The following is a 24,702-nucleotide window of genomic DNA, read 5'->3' on the forward strand; positions in this document are numbered from 1 at the left end:
CCTATCTTTGTATCTTAGGAGATAAAGTATCCTAAGTGAATGACAGTCAGATACGACCTTTTAGGATGCTATAATGTTTATCTGAATAGCTTTTACTTGCTTTGACCTATTTTACATAGTATGGGTCCAGTCTTGCAAGCAATTATTTACATGTGATTTTGCACATCTGCTTGAAGATGCAGATGTGGATGGCTGGTTCATTAAGAGACAGAGCAATTAAGGTTCTTCAACAAGCACCAAAATATCCCACTTAAAAACAAAAATATGGCAGAGATTTGTGACTTCAAATCAACTTTGCTTATGTTTCACAGTAAAAATTGTAATGTGTAATTTTTCAGTGTCATAGTGGATGTGGTTTGCTATATTCTCTTTAAGCAGTTTCAAGACACACACTATACTTACTTAATAACTGATTTTCTCCTTTATGCTTTCAGAGGCAACAATTTTAAGCTATGATGGAAGTATGTTTATGAAAATACAGCTCCCTGTTGTGATGCATACAGAGGCAGAAGATGTTTCCTTACGGTTCAGGTCTCAGCGAGCTTACGGCATTTTAATGGCAACTACGTCTAGGGAATCTGCGGATACCCTCCGTTTAGAGTTGGATGCAGGACGGGTTAAACTAACGGTCAACCTAGGTAACAGACTCTTCCTCCAAGAAATTAACATTTTTCTTACATTTTTCTTTTTGCTTGCAAACATTTATGAAACAGCCTGTTTTAACGTTAAAAGTAAATGGAAATGATATATAAACACACATCTACGCAACATTTGCATATGTACGTACACATATAAATACATGCCCATTATTATACTTTATTATTTTGGTTTTGCATCTCTATATTCTTTATACAGTCTTAACATAATCCATCACAATATTTTCGTACTATTGCGTATTCTAAAAAGAGAAGACTAGTTCATCAGTGGTATTTTTAGGTTAATTATTTTTCTCCTTTTTGGAAGCTTGGTCTCTCTCCATGACTTCTCTATGTTAGCAATTCCTCAATTCAAACATACAGGCAGCAACAACATACATATAGGTCAGTTAATTTTAGCCGCATCAATTAATGTACGGTGTGCATGTGTATCAAGGCTTTTCTAGTTTTAACACTGAAAATATTTCAATTAAGTATCATTTCCACTGATGGAATTCTTGGTCTCCTTTTTTTAGTTGTCAAATCTATAGTAAATCCATCTTCTGTTTTGTAAACAGTTCTATAGTGGTGTTTTTGTAGTATCAAAAGATAACACAACCCTTCAATGCCCAAAGACTGCGGCCCTTAGCAAACAGCCATGCGAACACAGGAGGCACGAGCCCTTTTACAGAAAAAAAATTGGGTTTCCTGGTTTGAAATGTAATTGAAAGGATGTTAGGTGATGGTGTACTCTAGTAAAAATGAAGTCTTAAAGCATTTTTGCCTTGCTTCGGATTAAAACCAAGTCAGGACCTGAAAGAGGATGTGAGTATATTGAAGAAAATGCACATTCAGTGAGGTCAATTAAACGATATTTTTCAAGGCTAATAAATATTTTTATTGTTCTCCTCGTAGGTAATATTTCCAGCGAGCATGAAAAAACCCCCAGTACTCCCCACTTCCTAAAAACCTCGATCGCTGAGTGCTCACTTAGACTGGAGCAGGGACAGCAGGTCTCGGGGAAGGGGGCCGGTGGGCTCCCTGCTCCTTCCTCTATCGCAGGTCCCACTAGCAGCCAGCCAGGCTCACAGCGCGCTGCTGCTGTCGCCACCGCGCAGGCAGCGCTGGGCCCCGTGGGGCTGCCCGCAGGCAAGCTTTCTGTGAAAGGGGACGTGCAAGTGCTGCTCCTTGGCTGTTTGCAACCACTTTTCTGATGCGGTTGACGACACATGACAAACTCAGCTATATGGAAACAAAATCTAGGTTTCACGTTTTATATGTTCCTCAAAGGTATGAAACGGTAGTGTCCACACAAATCGAATAGCGTTGCAAATAATTTTTTCAGTAATAAATGCAGATAGCCTAGCACGATATCCTGTTACAGATCAGGTCCTTCTTTTTATATACAGAATACAACCCTCTTGTCATGTTTTGCCTACTTCTGTAGCTCAGGGAAGTAAAGAAATCCACGCCTCAGCAATACTGTTGATTTCCCCCACCTAGCAAAATTTTGAAAGTCAGGCCAGGAGGTAACCTGAAAAGAGACAGCGTTCTCCAATTATCAGTGTTTCTAAAGGTATTAGTAGTTCCTCTGTGTTAGCATAGCTTTAAGGATAGTCAGTTTTCTTATACTAATTCTGTACTTTAAAAAAAACCTGAAAGCAGCCAACCCTATTTATCAGCCTGGGAAACGTGCTTTGTGTTTTGCTGTTTCCTTTTCGAAGACCAGCCTTTGAGGTATACTATACGATTGCAGTCCAAGATGTCTGATTGTAGCCCGGTTTGCTCTATGACCCATCGTGACGGAGCACTTTCTAATTGCTTTGAGAGAAATTACCTGTTCTTTCACAGATGGGGAGAAAGTTGCAACCTGCCTCAATTAAGCATCTTTGACATTTAATCCGAATTTTTCACTTAGATTTGTCACCATGTAGCTTTGTTTGAAATTGGCCATTTTTACCCTATTTGTCGTTTCTATTTATAAAGATTTATCGCAGTATATCTGGGTTATAACAGTATGTAAAGACTGATGATATGGAGTGGCCATATTTGCATGTGTCTGTCCCCGGAAGGGTGGACTGTGATTTTATTGGATGTCTGCAGCTATTACCTTGAAGGATAAATTTTCATTTTTCATCTATTCTTCCCCATCTAGACTGTATCAGGATTAACTGTAATTCCAGTAAGTGCCTATTCAAACTTTTTAAAATGTTATTCCACCATTATAAAATATGCATCCTAGATGAAAAAGATTGTGGACAGCTTGCAAGCGCTTGATAATTTATTAGTGAAATGTGATGATTAATTATTTTTGTGTAAAAAATCATCATATACTCTAGTGTATATTTTTTGTCCTTCCTATATGGTATAACTTTTAACTAGAGTATTAGAAAGGAAGGATTCTATGGATTCTGAATATGCAGAAAGGAAATGATCTTGTACCTACCAGTAGTACTGAATTATTCTAGCTGGGTTATTTTATTGACAGTAGCTATAGGAGTTTTGAACCAGCATTTCTGATAAGCTTGCCACATCTTTTCCCCCTTGTCCTCCCTACAGTTTTCTTGACATTTTACCTCCAACCTGTGGTTAAACTCTCTGAGCATAATTGTTCGTACTACAATAATTTCTATTTTATAATCCTCCTAGGCAATTAACTCTCTTTGCTGGCTGCTTACAGCACAATTGGTTTTGTTAAACCCTTGTTTTATGGGGATGTAATATATTACGTTATGGACACTACTATTAAGTCTGAGAGAAAACTGTATTTCTATGATGATTTTTTACACTCTAATCACGTAAGAACCCTTAAATTGAACAATTTTTCTCTGTGATATGCATGTTTATAAAACAGAGGGAAACAGTTGCCAGATGAATGGACTAAATTTTAACTTCTCTGATATTATTTGGATTAAGAGGCTATATTCTGAAAGGAGAATAAGGACTGTGATTTTATTTTGAGTCTATGGATTTCCTGAATGGTGTCAACAAAAGTATTGATAGTAAGTATGGTAGATTTTAGTTTGGGGTTGTTTTTTTTCCCCTTCCTACCGGAGTTTGCAGGCCAGATGATTAGCTTTATGAAAATACAAAGAAAGCTAAGCAACAAACGATGTAGGTATACTTTATGGTAGTAATAACTGCCCATAAGTCATTAAAATAACCTTCCAAAATAATTTTATTGTCCATGAAGAAAAACTTGGAGCTGCAGTACTTTATAATGTGTCATCTGCTAATAGATTTTGCAGTGAAAAACTTCACAAGAGCAAAAATATGGTATTCCTATTAAAAAGCAAAATTTTCTTGGGGTGAGTATGTAATCTAAACCATATTTAAATCTGGACAGATTTTTCAATAGTGTAAAGTAAATGCTTGCATGCACCAAGGCATAAAGATAGCTTTCCTATTAATAAGAAAATTTTAAATTCTTTCAGTTATTAAAGCACATATTTCTACTAATGTCTGTTGTCAAAAATGCAAAAGATCATGAAAAATCTTAGAAAAAGCATATTGGTCTCCATTATTGATAGGCCATTTCTTTTTCCTGAGTAAGTCCCAATTAGAAAAGATTTTCAACTATGACACAAGCAGATTTTAGGGTAGAAATGTAATGACTTTGGTACTGACAAATACCTTTTTCTCTAAGAAAAAAAGAGTATTTTTTTCTTAATTTCCTGAAAGAAATAGCAAATCCCTCTGAGAAGGGAATTACTAACATAGGAAAAAAAATAGGTAATAAAGCCATAATACAGCAGGTGTTTTGTTCTTTTCATCTCTTTTGGACAAAATTAGGTGTTACAAAAATAAATTAAAATGATTTCTAGATTCCATTATCATGTCAGTTTTGGATCAAAGAGGGCTTGCAAGTACAGAGTAAGTAATAAGCCACCAATCTGAGGACTACACACAGCAGCAATGTGTTTACTGAGTATTGCATTAGGAGTTTTTAATTCTTCTTGGTCTCATATGGAAGCATCATAACCTCTGTACAAAGTATCCTTGGTATCAAACACTCTTATTTTCTTTACAGTTTGTTTATAGCCTCCTTGTTATTAGAAGTGAACTTTCATAATTAGTTTCATCTCCTATTTGTTATTTGTGTACTGAACAGAGTTTTGTGCGCTTTCAGTACCTATCATGGTAAGTACTACAATGCTTACTTATCAGCACTCACTATAGTTTCTCAAAAACCAGACAACATTTCATGAACAGTCTGTGTTTTAATTTTTATATTATGATGAACTATTGTTTTTAGTAGTCCTTAGAAGATGCTCGCCTGCTAGACAGCATAATGGATTTTAGTGGAACACTGAGAATTAGTTTCAAAGCAGCAGCGTCCTGACCTTGAGCCTCGATTTGCTAAATAATACAGTGATTCAGTGTCTGTCCTTCCGGGTCTTGTAGTCTACTGAGAGCTGGAGCTGGACGTGTAGCAATCCTGTTTTTATGCTGTTAAAACTAGATGTTGTTTTCGTGTTGAGGAAAACTGTTTTCAGTTTTTCCCAAATTTCTGTTGCTTAGAAATCAGGCTTCTTAATGTATTTTCACTGTTTGGACTGAAATACTATTTATTATAACTAGACTAGCAACAGAGTTAAGGTCAGGTTAAAATTACCTAGTTTGAACTTGGAGGGATGTTTTAAAAAAGATAGAAAGAAACATATGCAGAAGTTGTTTTTTTGACTGGGAGAAGAAAAGGAAAATGTCAATGCAAGCACCTTATTTCCTACAGTGACTTGCAATCATAGTGAATAAAATGCTGCACCTCCTCTTCCTATTTTCCCTTAAACACAGCCTGAAACCTGTCTGTTGCTCGCTGCAGATCAAGTGACCAGCACTGTTCACTGGTCAGAGCTGGGACTGTGTTGGCAATTTGTTCTATGCTTTGTCATGACTTCACCTTTAACTAGTGTCCTGTGCTGCAGAAGAGGTAGTGTTTTGTGATCTTTGTTTGAAATAGATTTTTCTTAAGTTTCAAGTTGTTAATCAGGTTGCTACTGAGCTTTTATCTAGTCAAGAATACTATGGAGAGTGTTCACTTCATGCCATTTTTATGGAACTGAAAGGCTTCATTGCTGTGTTGAGAGATGGCTTTTCAGTTGCATTCTCTATAAATGATAACAGGGTGACATACTAATGTTAGACTATTTCTGTTTTGTGTTAGGTTAGTAAATTGGTATCTTTACATGGCCATACACCACTAGAAATTCCTTCCTATGTTAATCAGAAAATATTGTGGCTGAAATGTTGTTTTTATACACCCTTAAATCATGTCAGTGTGTTCTTCAGACCCGCAAATTCGCAAAATCAAATTGTCTGTCAGACAAGTGAAATAAATGGTCCTTTCATACTGCAGATACACTTAGGTCAATGCTGAGATTAACATCAGGAGAAAGGGGCAAGTGTATATTATGAGTGAAAATGTCTACTGTCATTTCAATCTTAGTTTTCATAAACTCAGGGATTCACTCAAAAATGAGAGCGACCTAAGAGATGTTGGTTCAAAGAACATGAATCCTTCATGTGCATGATTGCTTGTCATTAGGCATTCTGTAAAAAGAACTGTGTATAAGCCGATTGCTATACAGCTCTTTACATATTGTATATGAAACTGGTGAGCTAATCCTTAAGAGCTGCCTAAGGAGACATGTTCAAAACAGATTACATTTCTCCCTTGTAGAGAGCGAAGTCATTTATGTGCAAGTTTGGGAGAGACAGACTTCGCTTAAATTGCTGGTTCTTAAAAAAAAAATAAATAAATAAAAAAAATCAAATCTTAAGTGGACTTTGTTACACCTAATGCAATGCTCACCTTTCTCTTTTTTTTTTTGCATAACATAACAGGAAATAGGCTTAAGGAGTGTGTGTACTATTTTTGTACTATTTTGAGATTAAATCCATCAGTTCCTGTGTAATCAAAATAACCTTGAAGTCACTTCCTACTTTGACTATGACTTGATCCATCCTAAATGATACTGAGGTTTGCATGGTTTCTAAGTATTAAAATTATAGAATCATAATTTATGCTTTACAGTCCACAATTAAAAGACCTGTGCATCATGTGGAATTGAATGGGATTTTTTCCAAATCTCTCTTTACAGACAGAATTTCACCCCATAAAACTTACATGACAGGTATATAATAGACTTTGGATGACTAGTGAACAAACACAGGTGTGCTATATTTCCATATTTTCACTGCTGCTATGGTAAGAGGTACTATTTTGACTTAATTTAAATTCCATTTTTTCCATTTTAATGCTTCCAAAACACTAGCATCTGAAAAATTCCAGGCACCTGCAACTTTAGAGTGTCCCAATATCTTTTGCTTTGCTGTAATTCCTGAAAAATGAACTGCCTACGTTATTTTTGTATTAGTCAGCAGAGTAGGTTCTTAAAAAGTTAGGATTTTTTATTAATTGTTACATAATACACATAAATAATGATAATCATACTGTTAACTGGGAAATGACTGGTTCTCATTGGATTCTGAAAGAATCAGACACACTTTAATATAAAAAGTTATGGAATAATGTTTTTCTTCTGTTGAATATTGCTCAGCAAGACACATGCAAAGATTTCTCAACTAGTTCTTCCAGTGAAACTCACAATTATACTCAAATGTAGGACTACCATAAAACGTGACCAAGAATTGGCAGTGCTAGGAAGCAGGGAGCAGCAAGTACCCTCATGGCAATACCCATGTAAGCAATTCCCTGGGAAACGTACCAATCTGTGTACGGACCTTCTATAGAAGACCACCCGTCCAAATTAGGAACAATTTCCTCGGCTTTGAGGCTTTGCTGTGTGCCCCTTTAATATTCACTTTTTATATTTGTGTGCATCCCTGCTTCTGTGTCTTCCTAGTTCTTCATCCATTCCCTGTATCCTTTATTTTTTCTTCTCCTTCATTTTGCTTTTTTCTCTCTCCATTTCATTTCCCTGTTTTTTTCTCTCAATCTTTTTTCTCTTTTCATTTTTTTGTGTCTCCATCTTTTTATACTTAGATATTCTACAGATGTGCAAATTACAGATGAGTAAATTATTCTGTATGGAATGTGTAATACCTATTACTGAAGCATTTTTTCTTGTCACAGCATCCTAAAAATCCAGAGCCTGACAAGGAGCTATGTCAGATTATCAGTAAATAGCAGGAGAATTTAATGTGTTGAAGAACCCAACAATGGTGTTCAATTACAGTATATTTTCAGCCTGCATTACAGGTTTTAACCAGTAGGAAAATGTAAATGAAAACCATATATCCTTTTGAAAGCTACTGCTTATAAGAATGCATTTGCTTGCAAAGTCTGGAGTCTTCAGCTATGGTCTGGTGGATATTGCAAAATCTACTGTGATGATCAAACTACTAACAAATATCCATGTATTAACTTCTCACTACTTGCTGGAAGGAATGACTAGAATATGTAATTTGCCCCTTTTTTGTTGTCTTTGGCAATAGAAAATCATTAAAATGATACAATGCTGTATGTTCCCAATACATTTAAGTTTTTGTAATTGGTCTGGCTTCTATGCAGCGGCTTTAAATTGTATCAGATGGTTTTGATCTTTGTTTCTCATTCAGTATGGCTGACAGCCTGTTAAAAATATGCAAAAAAGCTTCACAATGGAGGACATGCAGCAAATCAGCATGGTACTTACTGGGAGTTCAGTCTGAATTCTGGGGCATGATATTTGAAATAATTATTTGAAAGCTTTGGCTAAACTTTGTAGATTTAGATTGTCGGGGTCATTGAATTCCTTCTCAACCATTTTCAAACCACATGATTTCCTGAAAAGCAGAATCTGCTACTGTACAACAAAACTGAAAGCATACACAGGCCTTTTCAACCACTTACAACCTGCTGCTCACTAATGGAAAACATCACGTGAATGTAAGCAAAGGAAACAGGTTAAAACACAAATGAAAAAGGGAATTCAGCTACTTTACTCCTATGATCTGTCTCAGTAGAGACCTGTTGTGCTGGATCTGTACTAATACTGTCCTATAAACAGTTTCAGGCACTGTGTCGTGAAGTAAGGATGAAAGCACACATAACAGTATGGTTGGAGGAGTGCATGAGGGCCGTGGTCCTGAGACAAAGTATATGTCTTCATGTCATCCACATACAAAAAAAGGCATTTTAATCTCTAGTTCAAACAGTGAACCTAGAGGTATTCGTACAATCGTTTGGACTGATTCTGATAGCTAAACAGCCAGTAAGCGCAAGGAACACATCTTATATGATCTCTTAGCTGTAACCCATTCCATGCTTTATGCATTGTCCATCTTAGACAAAGTTAAGCAGTCACAATGCACCTTTCAAATTTGTATGGAAAGAATCTAGAAGTTCTCCTTTGGTCAGGGATAGCTGCATAGGAACAGTACAGATGCATTTAGGACACACTCAACAGTTTTAGCATGCTAGGAAAAAAAGCTTAGGTTTGAAAGCAAAATTGTCTGTATAAACATAGTCAGGATGACTAAAACAGTTAGGGGACAGCCCTTCACTTGTTCTGTACGGCCAAAGAAGCCAATTAGGAGAGCTCCTGTCTGATTTCTTGTTTGCCATTAAAAACTGAGTGAGGAGAAGAGATTGGTGCTGCACAGGTTATGCCATGTAAGCCCGTCATATTAACTTGCTTACTGGAGATACGATGTCAGACCCTTTCCTTTCTTCCTGCTCTCCGCATGCCTGCCTTCTGTGGAGAGAAATAGTAGCTGTTTCCCTTCATGTGCAGCATGCTTCTGCTCCCTGGGAGCACTTAGGGCAAGGACTATGCCTTGACCTGCCAAATAAGAAGTCTTTCATTTCTGTACAAATGAGAAAAAAACAGTCATTGTGCTTTCCCTCCCATTATTTAGCATCTGTTTTTTTTGTTTTAAGGTTGACTTTTCTAAAAGTATGGAAAGCACGTAGCATTTATTTTTAGAATTCTCCCTAGCACTCGTGGGCTTGGGAGTTCTGCACAGATAGTTCAAAATAAAGTGTTTTGGGAAAGCGTTGACATGTGTAAGAACCTCAACTAAATATACTAGAAGTCATAAATATTCAGTAGGCTTTTCCCAGATACTGATAGATGTTAACACTCAAAAATATTTCTGAAAAAGTCATCTCTGTTGATTCGTTGAAGGGTAGGAAAGACTCAGCTGAGAATGTAAAGAAAACTGGCAGCGCCATTGCCGACTGGTTCTCAGTGGCTCAGCATGGCACTCTGTGCTGCAGAATTTCACCTGTCATTTAAAAAGTTTAAGTTTGATGTTTGCTTAAAGGGGTGCTCTTCTAGTCCTCTTCCAGTCTGCTGGGCCTGCTCTTGCATTGTCCAGTGCTTTGCTGCCAGCACAATTATTCAAGCATCCATATGGTGAATTAGAGGCTAATGTTGCATGTCTGTAATGGGGTTGTTGATACCTCTGGTGAGACACCTGTCAGTTCCCCTGTAGTTCTGCTAGAGGAGAAGCCTTAGCTTCACAGAAGCAAACTTAACCTTCGTAGCTGGGGGGGGGGGGGAGGATGAGAATTATCATGCTAACATACAAAACAAAAATTCAAACCTTCATTACAATGTGTTTTAGGTTTGCTGGCTGACCATTTGAGGGTCTTTCAAATTCGCTTTCTTCTAGCTAATAAAGCATTCAAGGCCTCAACGTATCACTTCTTCCTGGCCTGTCTGAAGGACAGCAATAACATTTATTTCCTGGCTTCCATTCTGTTTGCTGCTTAGCAAGCCCTGGTCTATGTTTGCTTTTCCGTTAGCTAGAAGAAAGGGAAATTGGCATTAGTCCTCTGGCAGATTGTCAATAAAATATCACTTCAAGTTTTCTCACTAGGAAATAGATGTTTTTCTTTTTGTGTGTGTGATTCCTTCCTTTCTTCTTCCTCTTTTCATCTATCTGCTTTTTCTCCTTTTAAGTCCCAAATATGGAACTGACTGGACAGGGGCCTCAGTTATCAAACATATAAATAATAGTGGCATATCTGTAGCTTTTTCGGGCTACAGTGCTGTGCTCTGCAATAGCTAGAGACACTCAGTAAAACAAGGCAACAGTAAAAACTTGAATATATAGTTATTGAAGTGAATTTGAAAATTCATACAATAAGGATAGTCACCCTAATCATGACAAGGTCAAAAAACGTTAGTTTTATAATTGGATGTACACTTGCTTTTTAACGCTACCACAGAAATGTTCTCAAAAAAGTTTTATAAAAAGTAGGAGACTTCCCAGTTGTGGTATTTCAGTATCATCTGACAAATTCTAAGCTTTTCTGTACCATTAAATTTTGTAAGGCCCGGCATAGATAGTTTTCCATTTAATGTATATATGTAAGGCTATATGAGTCAGGTTCATGCTGTGGGTATATATGTAAGGCTATATGAGTCAGGTTCATGCTGTGGGTATATATCAGCCGTCTATTTGAGAATTGGTATGCCACCAAAATATTATTAGCTGAGCCCAAGGGCATGGCCTAAAGTTGACTGAAGTTGTTCCCTCAGAACTGTCAACCTGAACTCTTAGGAGGGATGAGGAAGAGGTCCCCGAAATACTAAAAATGACAAGAGGATTCCTGGAGGAGAAGAAAGCAAAGATTGCTGCAAGCATGCAACAGCCTGTTTTAGCAATAGGGACAAAACAGCCTCCAGGATATGCCAAATCTATAAAAATAGATTGTCTTGAATTAATACATGCAGATTTATATGAAATGAAATGAAATTGTGTGTTTAGCTCATACTGGTCCTGTCCAGATCTTTCATAAAAGGGCTTTGCAGAAGAAGTAGACTGGACCTTTCCACTTTTTTTAATGAGAAGAAAGAGTGCAAAACAAATTATTTAATGGATAGTAGATCCTAAATTTCTCTTATTCTATTTTTGTGATTTTTCTTATTCAGCTTCTGAAAAGCAAGATGACTTAATCACGGGACTGGTGATTTAAATTAGCCTCACAATTTCTTTTTTTTCATGCCAGAGACTGGCTATTATAATGTCATCTTGTAGGGGTATTGAAGAATGATGTTCTCCTCAGTAGTAGCATAGCAATTGAATACTATTTTCTTCTGGAGAAGAATACGTACAAGCTTATGTAATGTCATTCTTATGCTAGTAAACTGGGCTATAATGGCAATCATTTCACAATAAAGCTTTGTTCCCGATAGGAGCCACATAACTGCTTCCTTATTATCTCTTCTTGATTATGACTTTAACAAATTATGATTGGGAGAAGAGGAGGAGCACAGAGATGATAGTGCTTGCAGATGCGATAATGTTACTTAGGAAAACCAAGTGAAATGTAGCATGTAAAGGTTTTTGGAAGGGTTTCATAATGCTGAATGACTGGAAAATAAAATGGTAGGTGGAATTAAATATCAGTAAGTACAAAATAATTGTACAAGTAATTGTACGAAGTAATTCATGCTGGATAAAGTAACCTTAATTATGCAAGTACAGCAATGGGGTCTATGTTAGCTGTCAGCATTGAGCTGAAGAAATTGTGCAGTCACTGTAAATAGCCGTTGTAAAACGGGTCAGTGCTTAGAGGTGACCAGAAATCCCAAAGAATAGTAGTAACTATGAGGAAAGGAAGTACGGACAGACTATAATGCAGCATTATGCTGTTGTGTAATCACAGTTTGTCCACATCTTGAATGCAGTTTTAGTTCCTGTTCCTCATGATGCACTTAAGTAGAAAACAGAGCACGGCAGCGAGGACAATCCAAAGCATGGACTGGCTTTCATATATGGAGGAGCTACACAAGCTAGAAAAAAAAAGAGATTCCTGAGACGATCCAAGTATATATTTATAAAATATATGATTATACGGCCATGAAAAGCATTAAGAAGTTAAATGGGTAGCATGAAATGAATGGAATTGTCAGTGAAAGGAATAAAACATAAATGTATGATCAGCTAAGTTGAGTACAGTTTGGAGTCAGATTCCACAAAAGTTATGGTGTTATCACACAGATGGCAGCAGATGATGCAAGCAAATATTTCAGTAAATTCTCAAAGAACATTCATTCTTAGTCAACAATTAAAACTGGTCAAATAATTAAGATAAAGCACTAATGCATTTGGCTACTTTGTACTAACTGTTGTGAATAATTGTTTTGATTTTTTCACAAGTGCATTCTAGCAACAAATTTTGGTCTGTAGCTCTTTCACAAGGAAATTGTTGTTAGCATTCTGTATTCAGAAATACTGATAATACTAGCTCAGCATCACTCAGTTGATGATGTTTCTATGCTTATGCTCAGATTGGAAATAGTATCAGATTTCCTGTATAAATACCTTTATTTGCTTTTCATATTATTCTTCATTTATTTCTTAGGAGTCTCTGTTTCTCAAGAATAATGATGATGTGATACTGATTTGTTAACGCATTTGTGGAAAACACTAAATGTGCTTAAAAAGGAGAATTCTGCAGAGAAATACTGCAGTCTTTCTGTTAATGGATTACAGTTCTAAGAGTTTTTTTCAGATGCTAGAAATTTTGGCGTTTTCTCCAACAGATCTGTTTGAAAAGATACTAAAATCATGATTTTAGTTCAGAAAGCATTTGAGTGTGTTAAGAATATGTTTAGGATTTTTTCCACATAGGATGCCTTACTGAATCAGTGCTGTAGTGTTGAACTGTGGAGCTTTTCAAGAAAAACTAAATGAATTGCCATCTCTCTGCATGTACACACTGCTTTTTTTGATAAACACATGCATGTTGACAGCTCTCATTCCATCATTCTATCCCAGTATATACTTGTAAAGAATTTGTATACTGAATGCTCCTTTTTAAAAATGAAATGAATAGATACACACACTAACTGGTAAGGGAGAGGGCAAATATTATGATAAAATCAGAGGTAGTGGGATTTGAATGGATTGTCTAGTTCTCATAAACACAACTGGTGAGCATTGCAGTAGGTCTAAAGTATGTTATGAAAGATTGGCAAGTCTCCTTCTTTCTGTCCCTCTCATATTAATTAAAAGTCATTATGAATAGAAGACTTCTAGATTATGAAAAAGTGTACCTGACATCAGTGAGAGTCAGATCAGATCCTCCTTCTTGGTTTTTGTTTTGATTAAGGGAACCAAGTTGCTTAGGTAAAGCTTAGTTATATCTGATTCAAAGGAAAAAAAACAAACAAGCATACTAAACTGAAATTTTGCCTAAATTAAAATGAATCTGATAAATTCATACATTTATACTGCTGGAACTTGAGAGTAAATCCCTGATAAACAATTATTTTACTCCTCAAGCAATAAGATAAATAAGATGTGATTATAGACAGTAGCGAACAGTACGTGTGCACAGAGCCTTTGTCTGGCCTTCTTCATATGCACTGTTTTGAAGGAGAGGTAGTGTCCTCTGCTCACAGGCATAAACACAAGCTCACAGAACCTGGTTTCTGAGCCATCTCTGACATTTTGATAGCCACTTATTTTTCGATGTCTGCAGAAAATATTGTGTAAGTATCTATTAGTGTTAGCTGTATGACTGTTTCAAAAAGGTGGGCTATGTTATCAGTGCACTTCTCTGCAGCAAGTCATCATTTCATAAATTCAATCTTGATGAAGTCTAGCAAGCACGTAGCTGCAATGTTATTCTCCATTAACGCTATAAGAACAGTTAATTCATTTTCCATGTACTTTTCTGAAGAGCTAATAGTATTAAAAACATCTACCCAGAACATGTCACTGATGAGCAGTTTCTTATATTAAAAACACTTATTCTGTATCTAGCACATTTTGCATTTGTATCTATTAAAATGCATGAAACATCCATCATAACATTTTAAGTGCTCAATAGCTTATTACTGGAACCACATAACTGCTTCCTTATTATCTCTTCTTGACAGTGACTGTAACAAATTATATCGAGGTAGTAATTAAAATTTCCATCCAAATACGTTTCTCTTTTGGATGACATGTCAAGAGGTTAACTTATGCTCCCTTCCAGCTGATTTCTAGGCCTCAATCCATCAGACAAGTCACTTCAAAGGAGATATTACTCTGTTATCTTGAGACATCAAGATAATGGCTAAAGTTGGCTCTCTGAGATGCAGTCCCCTTTGGGAAGTGTGCAGAGAATTCTTCAGCATTTGTTTGTCTAGGCAGTTCTGAAGAAACAAGACACAGGATGAAGACCAAGACATGGAATGAGGAAAAGCTATTACAGAAAACAGGGAGCTGTGGTTAATATAGCTTAAACTATTTTTTTAATATTATTTCTCATTCATTTTACGTTCTGTGAGATTTTCCTCCAGGAATTGAAGTGCATGTATGTAGAATTAATATTGCATTAGTTAAAAGTTCCTCTCTATCTCTGCACCTTAAGTCTTTTCTCACTAACAGTAAAATGTGTAAGGAAAGGAAAGACCAAATAGGTAAGTCAACACTTCCGTCTTTCAGTCACATGCCATGAACTGTTTATGTATGATTTGTTGAAATCAGATCAGAAATGAGAAATAACAAGTATAGTATGCTTACAATCATCTAAGTAATTCTAGTTTCACTAAAATTTAAACACTGCAATTGTGAGGATAAGTGAAGATTACTCATTGAATTTTTGGCCTGGTTAATGCTATACTTTAAATTGTCCATGCGTTTATTTCTGCATAAAATTACAGCAACTCAAAAGCAAGTATGCTATTTCTAATGGGGGAGCAATGCAGATGTATACCACAGGAGCTTTCAGAGGAAGAAGTTTCCTTGCATCTCCAGTTACTAACATTTTGCAGATGACAGAAGACACTTAGGAAGTCATGAATAAGAGCAGCACTAGCTAGAGAAAGCTACAGCATGGCTGCTTGATTTCCTAAACCAACATAAATCAAGATACAGTGTGCCTTAACAAAGTGCAAGTAGGAACTTTTGTTAAGAAGCTGATTTGTTTGTCATCTGCTGACAGTGAACCCAATCCTTGAAAGAGACAATAAATAGTAAAAGAGCATTTAAGATATTCTCTCAATGTTGAAATCAGTTCCGGCTACTCAATTTACAAGGTCTTCGTTTTGTTTTGTTTTAGTTTTGTGCAGACATGCAAGAGATAATCAATAACAAGCAGGAAATAACAGATAGCAAAAGGTGCTTCACTGTCTATTGTTAGCATGTGGGTGTCTCAATTAACTATAGCTTCATTTGGAGACCATAAATAAGTATATGCCTGGGAAAGTGATAGTTTAGAAGCAGCGGAAGTGCAGCTTGAAAAGCTTGATGCAGAAGGCAGATTAGTGTCACCAGAAAAAAGATTTCATTTGAGGAAAAGAAACACACATTGGTCTTCTGGGTAAGAAATGCCTTGAAGAAAGCTTGAAGAGTTACAGTAAGGTTAACTTTATTAAAATGCCAAATTAAACTTATTCAAACTGTCTCAAACAGTCTCAAACGTAAGAGCTATTTAAGACAGCTGAGTAGTTTTGTTCCCAATAAAATCTTTATTGGAATAAGTACATAGTAGTTTTCTAAATCTTATTTTATGCCCAAGTATCCTGTAAGAGTATATCTAGAAAATCCTATTTGTACAGGGAAGAGAAGTTCCCTGATTATTAGTATTCAGGTTGCTTTCTTACAGGTAAGGGATATCAGACCTACGTGCTCTCAAAATCAAAAGGAAAATTTAAAGAACACTCCAGGTATCATATGCAATTTTACTCTGCAAAATTTAGGATTTTTTTCTTCCATATAAGAATGATTCAAAAACTATATTAATGTGTATTATTCACCCTTTCATGATACTGGAGCATTTAAATCTTAAAGTACATATTCAATTTATATGTTCCTGTTGCTCTCTGTATGCTAAGTACCCCTCACTATGTCCTGTATCATGGAGAATTTCAGCTGTCTTTTAAATCCTGGATGCAATCTGGTGTAGCTGAACTGATGGTTCTCCAGGAGTTGTAAAAGGCAATATAGCAAACTGTCACGAACTATTACACTATAATGATGACACTTTAGAAGAATCAAACTTAGAGTAAGAAGGACATGACATAGTAACAAAGGAATATATGAATCAGGAGCAGTGTGTTTCTGTGAGTATTTTGAGATATAGTTTAAGAATATACAGTAAAAGACGCCTAGGCCTTGTATGTCCTCTGTTGTGTAAGTCAGAAAAGATGAAACCAATCCCATACCCATTACAGTTGTGGGAGCTGTTGTTGACAGAACAGGGATCACCCTTTGTATTCATCTGTTTGTAATTTTTGAAAATAATCTGAATTGTCTATTTTGGTGCTCCTTGCTTGACTCCTGTGTGTATATAGATGCATCCAAGAATAAGCAGTCACAAGAAATTATGTGGGTTTTGATCCATAATGAGTATAAAAATATTTTAAAGCATTTAAATAATAATAATTGCAAATCTTTAAACATTATTCTCTTTACTATTAACTAACTAGGCTAAATGTTTTAATTCACTGTTTTTGTTTAAAAAAAACATAAAAAGATATTAGTGTGAGACTTAGTTGTTTACATATTTTGAAACAGCTGTGCCTTGGGATGAAGACACCTGTAAATTAAGAGGGGCTTATTCTTAAAATAAAGTCACAGTCCAAATTTTTTTTCCTTTCTGTGCCAACTAGCTATCAATCTGCTTATTCTTAAACACAATGTTCAATATATAATGGTAAAATGAAATATTTAAAAGTGTTTTTTCCTGTTATGTTCACTTTTGCCTAAGTATAAAGGTAATGTTGTTTATAAAAAGGTAAATTATGGATAAGTATACTTAAACTCTAGTTACTTATTTTAAAATGTTCTTCAGAGTTTTGACAATCTTGGTTTGCTATAAATGGGCACAGTCAATATCCAAGTCAGAAAGGCTAATTCGTGTTCAAAACTGTTTCTGCTTCTTTTCAGTTGTCAGTTATAATCTAACCAAAGTATTACAAATATTCCAGTTCTCTCAGGAAAAAAATAATTAAGTGCACCAATTTTTTCTGCACAAATCACTGCAAGTTACATTATTTTTCCCTCACTGGGCTTAAGTGGAAAGGAAGAGGGAAGGCTCAGTACTAGAAATGGTAGCATAGGTTTTTATGATCCATAAAGGATGCCTCCATCATCAGGCTCCACTTAAAGATCTAATATAGGTAATTCTGCACTCCTGTTACCTGCAGCATCTGTGTACCTCATAGTCTTCATTGCATTTATTACCTGTTTCACAATTCAGGAAGTCAGTATCAGTGACTGATATTCAGATAGCCATCTCCTGGTGAAATCATTCTTCCAAGTCAGAATTGCTCACAAGTCTCTTGTTTGGAGGAGACATCAAGGAAGCTGGGGCACTTTTTTGAATAGTAACCTTTAGAGATGATGTCTAAGAAAAAGGAGATTGCCAAGTGAATCATTCCCATTGCTTTGAAAGCTTAGAGGAATATCCTCAATGTTTCAAGAAATCCAGGACAGGAAGCATATGTATTTCTGCCTTTGTACTGTGGGTTTTTTTTTTTTTTTTTTTTTTTTTGAGTATTCAAGCCAAGAACATGAGTCTGTTGGCTGAGGTGAAAATCTAACTCCTCTTGAAAAACCAGAAAATGAACTTCAACTCATCTTAACATCTCTTTTTTTCCCCTTAGTTTAAGTTTCTTCCCTTAGTTTCCCACAAATCATTATAATTGACAGAACTCTATATTCACACAGAATTAATGAATATTGGACACCCCAGGTTGCATTAAAGTCATATCAGAATAGCGAATATTTACATTTAAAAAAAAAAGTTGAATTGCAGATACGGTTAAAATTGGGGTTCCAGGTTAGTCTTGGTACTATTTTACACAAAAGTTGCCAAGTAAATTCTTGTGGTTTTTGATTATATTCCTATTATAGGAGGAAAAAAAGGCAAACAAAAAGTAGACCTCAAAGTGAATTAGCCCTTTCTTTTTCTACCAGATTTACAAAGCATTTTGTTAAGTGGGAGTTGTAGGGAATTTTTTCATTGAAACAAAATTTCAGTATAAGAAAGATCCCTACAGAATAAACATATTGCACAGGAAAATTTTAGCCGTGTAAATTGATTAAAATTTTCCATTTTATTCTTCCTTGTGGAATATATTATTTTACACTAGATCATCCCAATAGGGTACATTTTGATTATCAAGCCAAGTGGCTGTTTTCCATGTATTATTCCGTGTTAGCCTGTGTCTAGGTGAGTTGTTGCAGTGACTTAGTGCAGGTCCTTGAAGGCCCTCTGTGGCCAAGCATCCCCACTGGTTTTCCTTACTGGGTGCACTCTGATCTTCTCTCGGACTCGACTACAGTAGCATTCTGGACCTGGGAAGCTAGAAGGGAAAACACAGTAGCAGGCTTGTGAAATAGCTACCTTCATAGTGAATAGCACTGGAGTAGCTTAGAGGTGAACTGAAGCCAAACACATTTATTGGAAAGTGTTGAAGCACCTTATTTTGTCAAAACAAAATGTTTAAGCGTATTCAGATTAAAATTCTTAGAATTTTTCATTCTAGCAGCAATATCAAACTAAGGCAAAACCAAAATAAGATTTACCAGAAGTCACACAGGTTGTTTCTGCAAGGAAACCTCCTGAAGTGCTAGGATTTGGGCCCAGTCTAAAAAGTTTACCATTATGCAAAGCAGGCTGTGATCTTACCATCTATTACTTATGCCACATCATCTCACCAAGTGCTCTTCTTAGCCTACAGTAAATACAAAGTAGATAATCTTTCTTTGAAACTTAAAATTTACAGAGGTAGTTAGCTGAGAATTGTTGTGTGCTGAATGTTCACACTGGACTTACCTACAGCAAAGTTACCCTGTTTCTCAGTTGTCAGCTTCAACATAATTTCTGGAAACTTGTCTCAAAGCGTTCAGTAGTGAGCTGAAAAAGCAACAACTGTATGTTTCAAGTTATTGACTTTACTGTGCTTTAGTTCAGGGCCTCAGGGTGGATTCCTAAAACCTTTAGTGCCGTTAGCACATTTTCTGTGATAGTCATGTTCCTTAGAGAATGGTACAAAAGAGAAACTGTACTCTTATTAAAAATACAGAGATTTAGCTGACTTCTGGTTTTTAGCTTTCAAAAGATACTTTCCTTCCATCATTTCCAGAAGAAGGAAATGTCCCTGTCCTTAGGGTTATTTGTGTTTCTCTTACTAGATATGATTTACAAAACTAAATTAAAATGCAGCTGATTCCTAACAATAAAAGTTTTAAATAAAGCAATGTATTGAGAAATGTCTCTGAACTGGGTTAGAGAATTAATGATGAAATAACAAAATCAATGTTAGCCTTTCATGTTATGCTCTAGGTTCATGTGTAAACGTGTTTGTAATTCCAAAAACAGGTTTTCTTAAATATGGCTCAACTAATATAGATACAATTATTAACAAGAAAAGCATACTTCAGATTTCGAGTGTGTGTGTGTGTGTATATATATATATATGTACTACATATATTTTCAATGAGGCAGCAGAGTCTAGAGACCAAGACTTCCAACTCGAAAGTTTACTACTTTGTGATCTTTCTTTCACCATCTTAGGGAAATTAAGCAGTGGTCTTTGTTCTGTTTGAAGCAAATAGGCTTTCACAGGACAAGCGTTTATCATCGGCACCTTTCTTGGCAAACAGAAAGAAACCTCAGATTTAATTTAGTCAAATTATTGCCAGTGTATGTTTGTTCTGCCCTCACAATTTGATCTACTGCCTCTATTTAGATACTTAGGTGTCACCAACAGTGTAATATCTCAGAGCTTTAAAGAAATTAATGGACAGATGTTTGCCCTGTTGTAGCACAAGTTGGACAGCTTGTTTATGGCAAAAGGTAGACAAAGTTGGAGAGGGTAAATACTGAGCAGCCCAGACGGTGGGCAGGTGGCAAGGGAGATACCTTAGAAGAAAAGAGAAAGAAGAAAGAGGCAGATATAAGAGAGATGGCTGAGAGACAGTGAGAAACAGACCTAAGAAACAGGAAGATCGCAAAGGGTCGTCAACAGAGTGGTTGCTATAAAAACTGCCTAAATCACCAAATAATGTGTGCACTCTCTGTCTTGTTGATTACTGGCTTTCTGCAAGGAAAGAGCATAACAGGAAACATCACAATCTGAGCTGGACCTGAAAAAGAAAAGCAAAAGAGGAGAATTCAGGATGCCTGCAATATATAATATTGCAAAATATATATATCTATATATTCTGAGGTAATATGTATGTATATCAAATATATCTATATATAAGTATTGCACAAAGAGATGGATACAGGATTTAAAGGAGGACAGAAGTAAAGCTCGGTCAGCACTCTTGTGATTCATCTTAAAAAGCTGTAAAAAATACATACAATATATATGTTCAGTATATATATGTATTCACATAAATAGATGCACAGACTTTTTGTGAACATGTTCATGCATTTGTTCTTTAAGTGATTCAAGCATGTTTTCCTAGATGGGCTCCTTCTATCTAACTTTACATATATGGAAAAAAAAAATAGCTCAGTGGCAATGACTAGAAAATTTTTTGTTCTCAGGCCTGGCTATGATACCCGATGCCTGGAATGGTTGATTCTTTTACATGCATCTATGGATTTTTCACCCCAGTATATTCACTAAGTGTGTTGGTTTTCCTTAATAGTGAACTACATCAACATTAAATGCAGTCTGTTTGTAGTTTGGTCATTTAAAAGAAGCCAATAACATTTTCTTAAGTATTTTGCTTAGCTTTCTGCCTTTGTGCATGAGGATGCATGTAGTGATTGAATATTATAAGATGTTTCTGTTACTCAGAATAGTAAGGGAAAATCTGTTCTGCAACTGGAATGATTAAGGCTAATGAAAGATGTTAGTGGCTCTAATCTCCTTCATTTTAATTTCCAAAATGTCAGTTGTTTTTTTTAAGTAACAAAAATACCCTAAACTGACAATACTTTACCCAAATTGCCAAAAGCAATTTGGCCTTTAATAAAGCTATTGTGGGCTGGAACATTTTGATCAAGCAGTGCAGATTGATGTGTTTTGCTTGATACGATTCAGTGAATGTATTGTTCCTGTAGAAGTTGAAATTTGAGTCTGTTAGGAAGAAAAGTACAATTGACAAAGTTTCTTTTGCCTGCAATAAGATTTTGTCAAGTTAATTTGTCAGTTAGCTTTAGATGATAAACTGATACACATCACTGATCTTTAAAAAGCAAATAATTTTTTCTATTAGTAAGAAACATGCATAGTCATGCAATTTCAGGGTGATACAGACGCAGCATTTAAAATGCTGTTGATCACTATTATAATTAACTTTTAAAATTCAAGTTTGCAAATGAGTGGTTGAGAAGACCAGAATTGTTTTGGCAGCCAACCACCATAGTAAAGATGATGAAGATTTAGAGGCCATTCCCTGTTTGCCTATGCTCCTGCACCTGGTTGTGGAGGAAGCCTCTCTGCACTTTCTTCATGCTGCAGGCTGCTGCCCGGTAGAGGCACCTCACACGGTTTGCACAGGGGCTGCGAGACAGGCTGCTTGCTAGAACAGAGCTAGATTATAGGCAGGCTAGATTTGCCCTGAAAAGCAGAGTAAATGAGGCTGCCCAGGTATCCATGCTAACTCACTCAGGTATTTGTCAGACCCACTCAGCTGTCTTTTCTTTACGGTTCAGCTTGCTGTGTAGACGTGTCTTAGTTTCAAGAGACACCAGGTAAAATCCTGGCATCCCAGGCAAAGTAGTATTCTCTGTTAACATCAGTCATGTCAGGTTTACATCCTTTTTGTCCACTTATTCCATCAAATTTGAAATGGAAAATCCCACTTAATACTGCTTGTTGTGATGTGCACAGTTATCTGTTAGCAAGCTAGCCTGAAACCACAGATGTGTTTTATATTGGCCTATAAATAGATAGTAATAATGTTTTCCTGTGACAGACTTGGGTTATGCAGGTTAGTGTAGTATTCCTTGAAATATCTAGTCTCCTTTGCTAGTCTCTATTTACTTTTTCTTGCTTTCTGTGCTTTAAGATTTTCAGTATCTACCTTTGTTCATAGAATTTAATGCTCCAAGCAAGTCTGGGTGGTATTTTGTATCTGCCTTGGTGGTGGTGGATGGCATAGTAGGAGCCAATAGAAATTGCTATCTTGGGTTCAGATAACTGGTTTTGAATGTGTTTTAGTACAATACCAAAAGCTAGCATATTGTTTCAAAATGAATGCTTAGTTTTTTGATATTCCTTTCAAATATTTGGTTAAAAGACCTCCCAGTTTAAGTACAGCAGGATAAGTATCTATGAGAGAAACAGTAAGCATACATGTTCCTATCAAGTTAACAGGTCTAGCTGAAATCAGCAGATTTTCAGTGCTTGGACTAGGCTGAAAATGCTCCTAACTTGCTAGTAAAAAATGCTCCTTACTCATTAGTAAAGAGAGCAAGAGCCTTCAGAGTATTTAGTATATTGAGATTCCATTGGAAATGAGATTTGATTTTGGAGGTTTTTATTTCTTTCCATTAAATTTAGAAAGGACCAATGACAACTAGGTTCTAGATGAGGTGCTGAAAACAATTTGAGATAATTTAGCACTTCAGAATCCTTTTCTTTGGGTACCTACAGTAAGGATATAACTTAAGATGTTTTGTGCTTTGCATTTTATGTGAGCTATTTCATAATGAATTGCATCATCAACATTTGCACCTCTATCAGCTGGCTGCATAGTTTGCTTTTTCCCATGTGAAAAACATGGCTGTACCAGCAAATACCTGATTATAAATGGATATGCAAATTTTACTGGTATGGACAACTGTGGTCAAATTTGTGGGAGCCAGAAAACTGCCTGTATCTCTTTTAATTCTGTATATTCTCTCTAGGGGTGCATCAGTTACTTCAGCCTTTAAAATAGAGAAAGAGCTGAATACTGATGTTGATAGTAAAATGCATATTTAAGCAAAAGGAGGTACTTAGTGGATCTTTGCAGGTTACCACCTCTCTCTGTCTGAAAGGAAAGGTTTAAGATACAATATTAGTAGATAGTAAGATAAGATATTAGTATCTAAGAGACTTAGTAGCTCAGAGAGTGAGTGAGTGCTGGGTACATGAAGCAAATGAACTGTGTGGTATCATAGAAAGAGACATAAATGAGTTCCAAGGGAAGCACAACAGGATAAATACATTAGAAGCTGAGAGACACAAGACTGGAAGGGTAGTATCAGTGCATAGAAAACACAGGAATCCATTTTAATTTTTTTTTTTTAATTAGGGCTCTTGCTTAAAAAAAAAAATCAAACCCAACTAAAACCAAAACAATGATATTATGCTTATTCTTATTTAAATACAGCAGCACTTTCTGTTGGTATGATTTTACTGAAGTAAATGGAATTAGATAAGTGTGAAGTTGGAATAAAACTGGAAAACCAGTGATTTAGTAGATTTAGATTTGTCATAGATTCACTGTAAACTGTAGCACTGTGAACCAGGACAGAAGAATACTCTGAACTATTATGATCTGGATAATATGATCTCTAAGTCGATTTCAGGTCAATGTATTTGAAAGTTAGTGAGGAAAATACTAATTTAAACTATGTTTGAAGGTAGCCAACACCATTTAATAAAGTAGGTTAAGAATTTCCTCCTGCAGCCCCTTGTGCTCTTGTATGGTTTCAGGGGATTTCCATGTGTTGTTGTGTCTACCTGTGTTTACACATTCAGAAAATTTTGTTCTAACTAAGTACAGTGCTCACTAGAACATCTACTACTTTTATATGCAAAACCATGTTCTTGGCCTGGAATCAGCCCAAGCCCTGCATTTTCTGTATGGGAGTGAAAGGCATCCACCCTTCCCCATCCACCTGTCCAGCCACCATGGAAAGCTGGAGCTGCTTTGCAGAGGTGTGACACTGATGTGACAGTTGCACAATACCCGCACAGTGGATCTTGCTATTTTGCGGTTCCTTGTACTTCCTATAACAAGGCAAAAACTTCTCTTTTCTGTTGAGACCAGCTGCAGGAAAGGAACCTCCTTTTCCATGCAAGGTAGCTAGTTCTACAAGGCCAGGGCTGCTTGCAGGGCCTTGTCGGCGCTGCATGTTATACCCAGCTTTGGCCCTTCCACAGCCCTTTCACCCTACTTCCTCTTAATGCAGTTCTGGAAACTCGGGGAGGGGGAT

The 24,702-nt window shown here is 36.2% G+C and overlaps 1 protein-coding gene across 24 annotated transcripts in view; it reads left to right on the top strand.

Annotated features, from left to right (window-relative positions):
- The window catches only part of NRXN1 (neurexin 1), a 719,531-nt gene that overhangs the window by 310,818 nt on the left and 384,011 nt on the right, over window positions 1-24,702 (top strand). For 15 of the 24 annotated variants that reach the window (XM_064509774.1, XM_064509775.1, XM_064509766.1 and 12 more), the window contains 2 exons: window positions 435-638; window positions 2,791-2,817. In XM_064509774.1, coding sequence (XP_064365844.1) covers window positions 435-638; window positions 2,791-2,817 — 231 coding nt within the window. The remainder of the gene's footprint in view (window positions 1-434; window positions 639-2,790; window positions 2,818-24,702) is intronic. The other 9 variants (XM_064509771.1, XM_064509778.1, XM_026095429.2 and 6 more) reach the window with 1 other exon arrangement.

The sequence above is a fragment of the Dromaius novaehollandiae genome, chromosome 3 (assembly GCF_036370855.1).
Source record: "Dromaius novaehollandiae isolate bDroNov1 chromosome 3, bDroNov1.hap1, whole genome shotgun sequence".
Lineage (NCBI taxonomy): Eukaryota > Metazoa > Chordata > Aves > Casuariiformes > Dromaiidae > Dromaius > Dromaius novaehollandiae.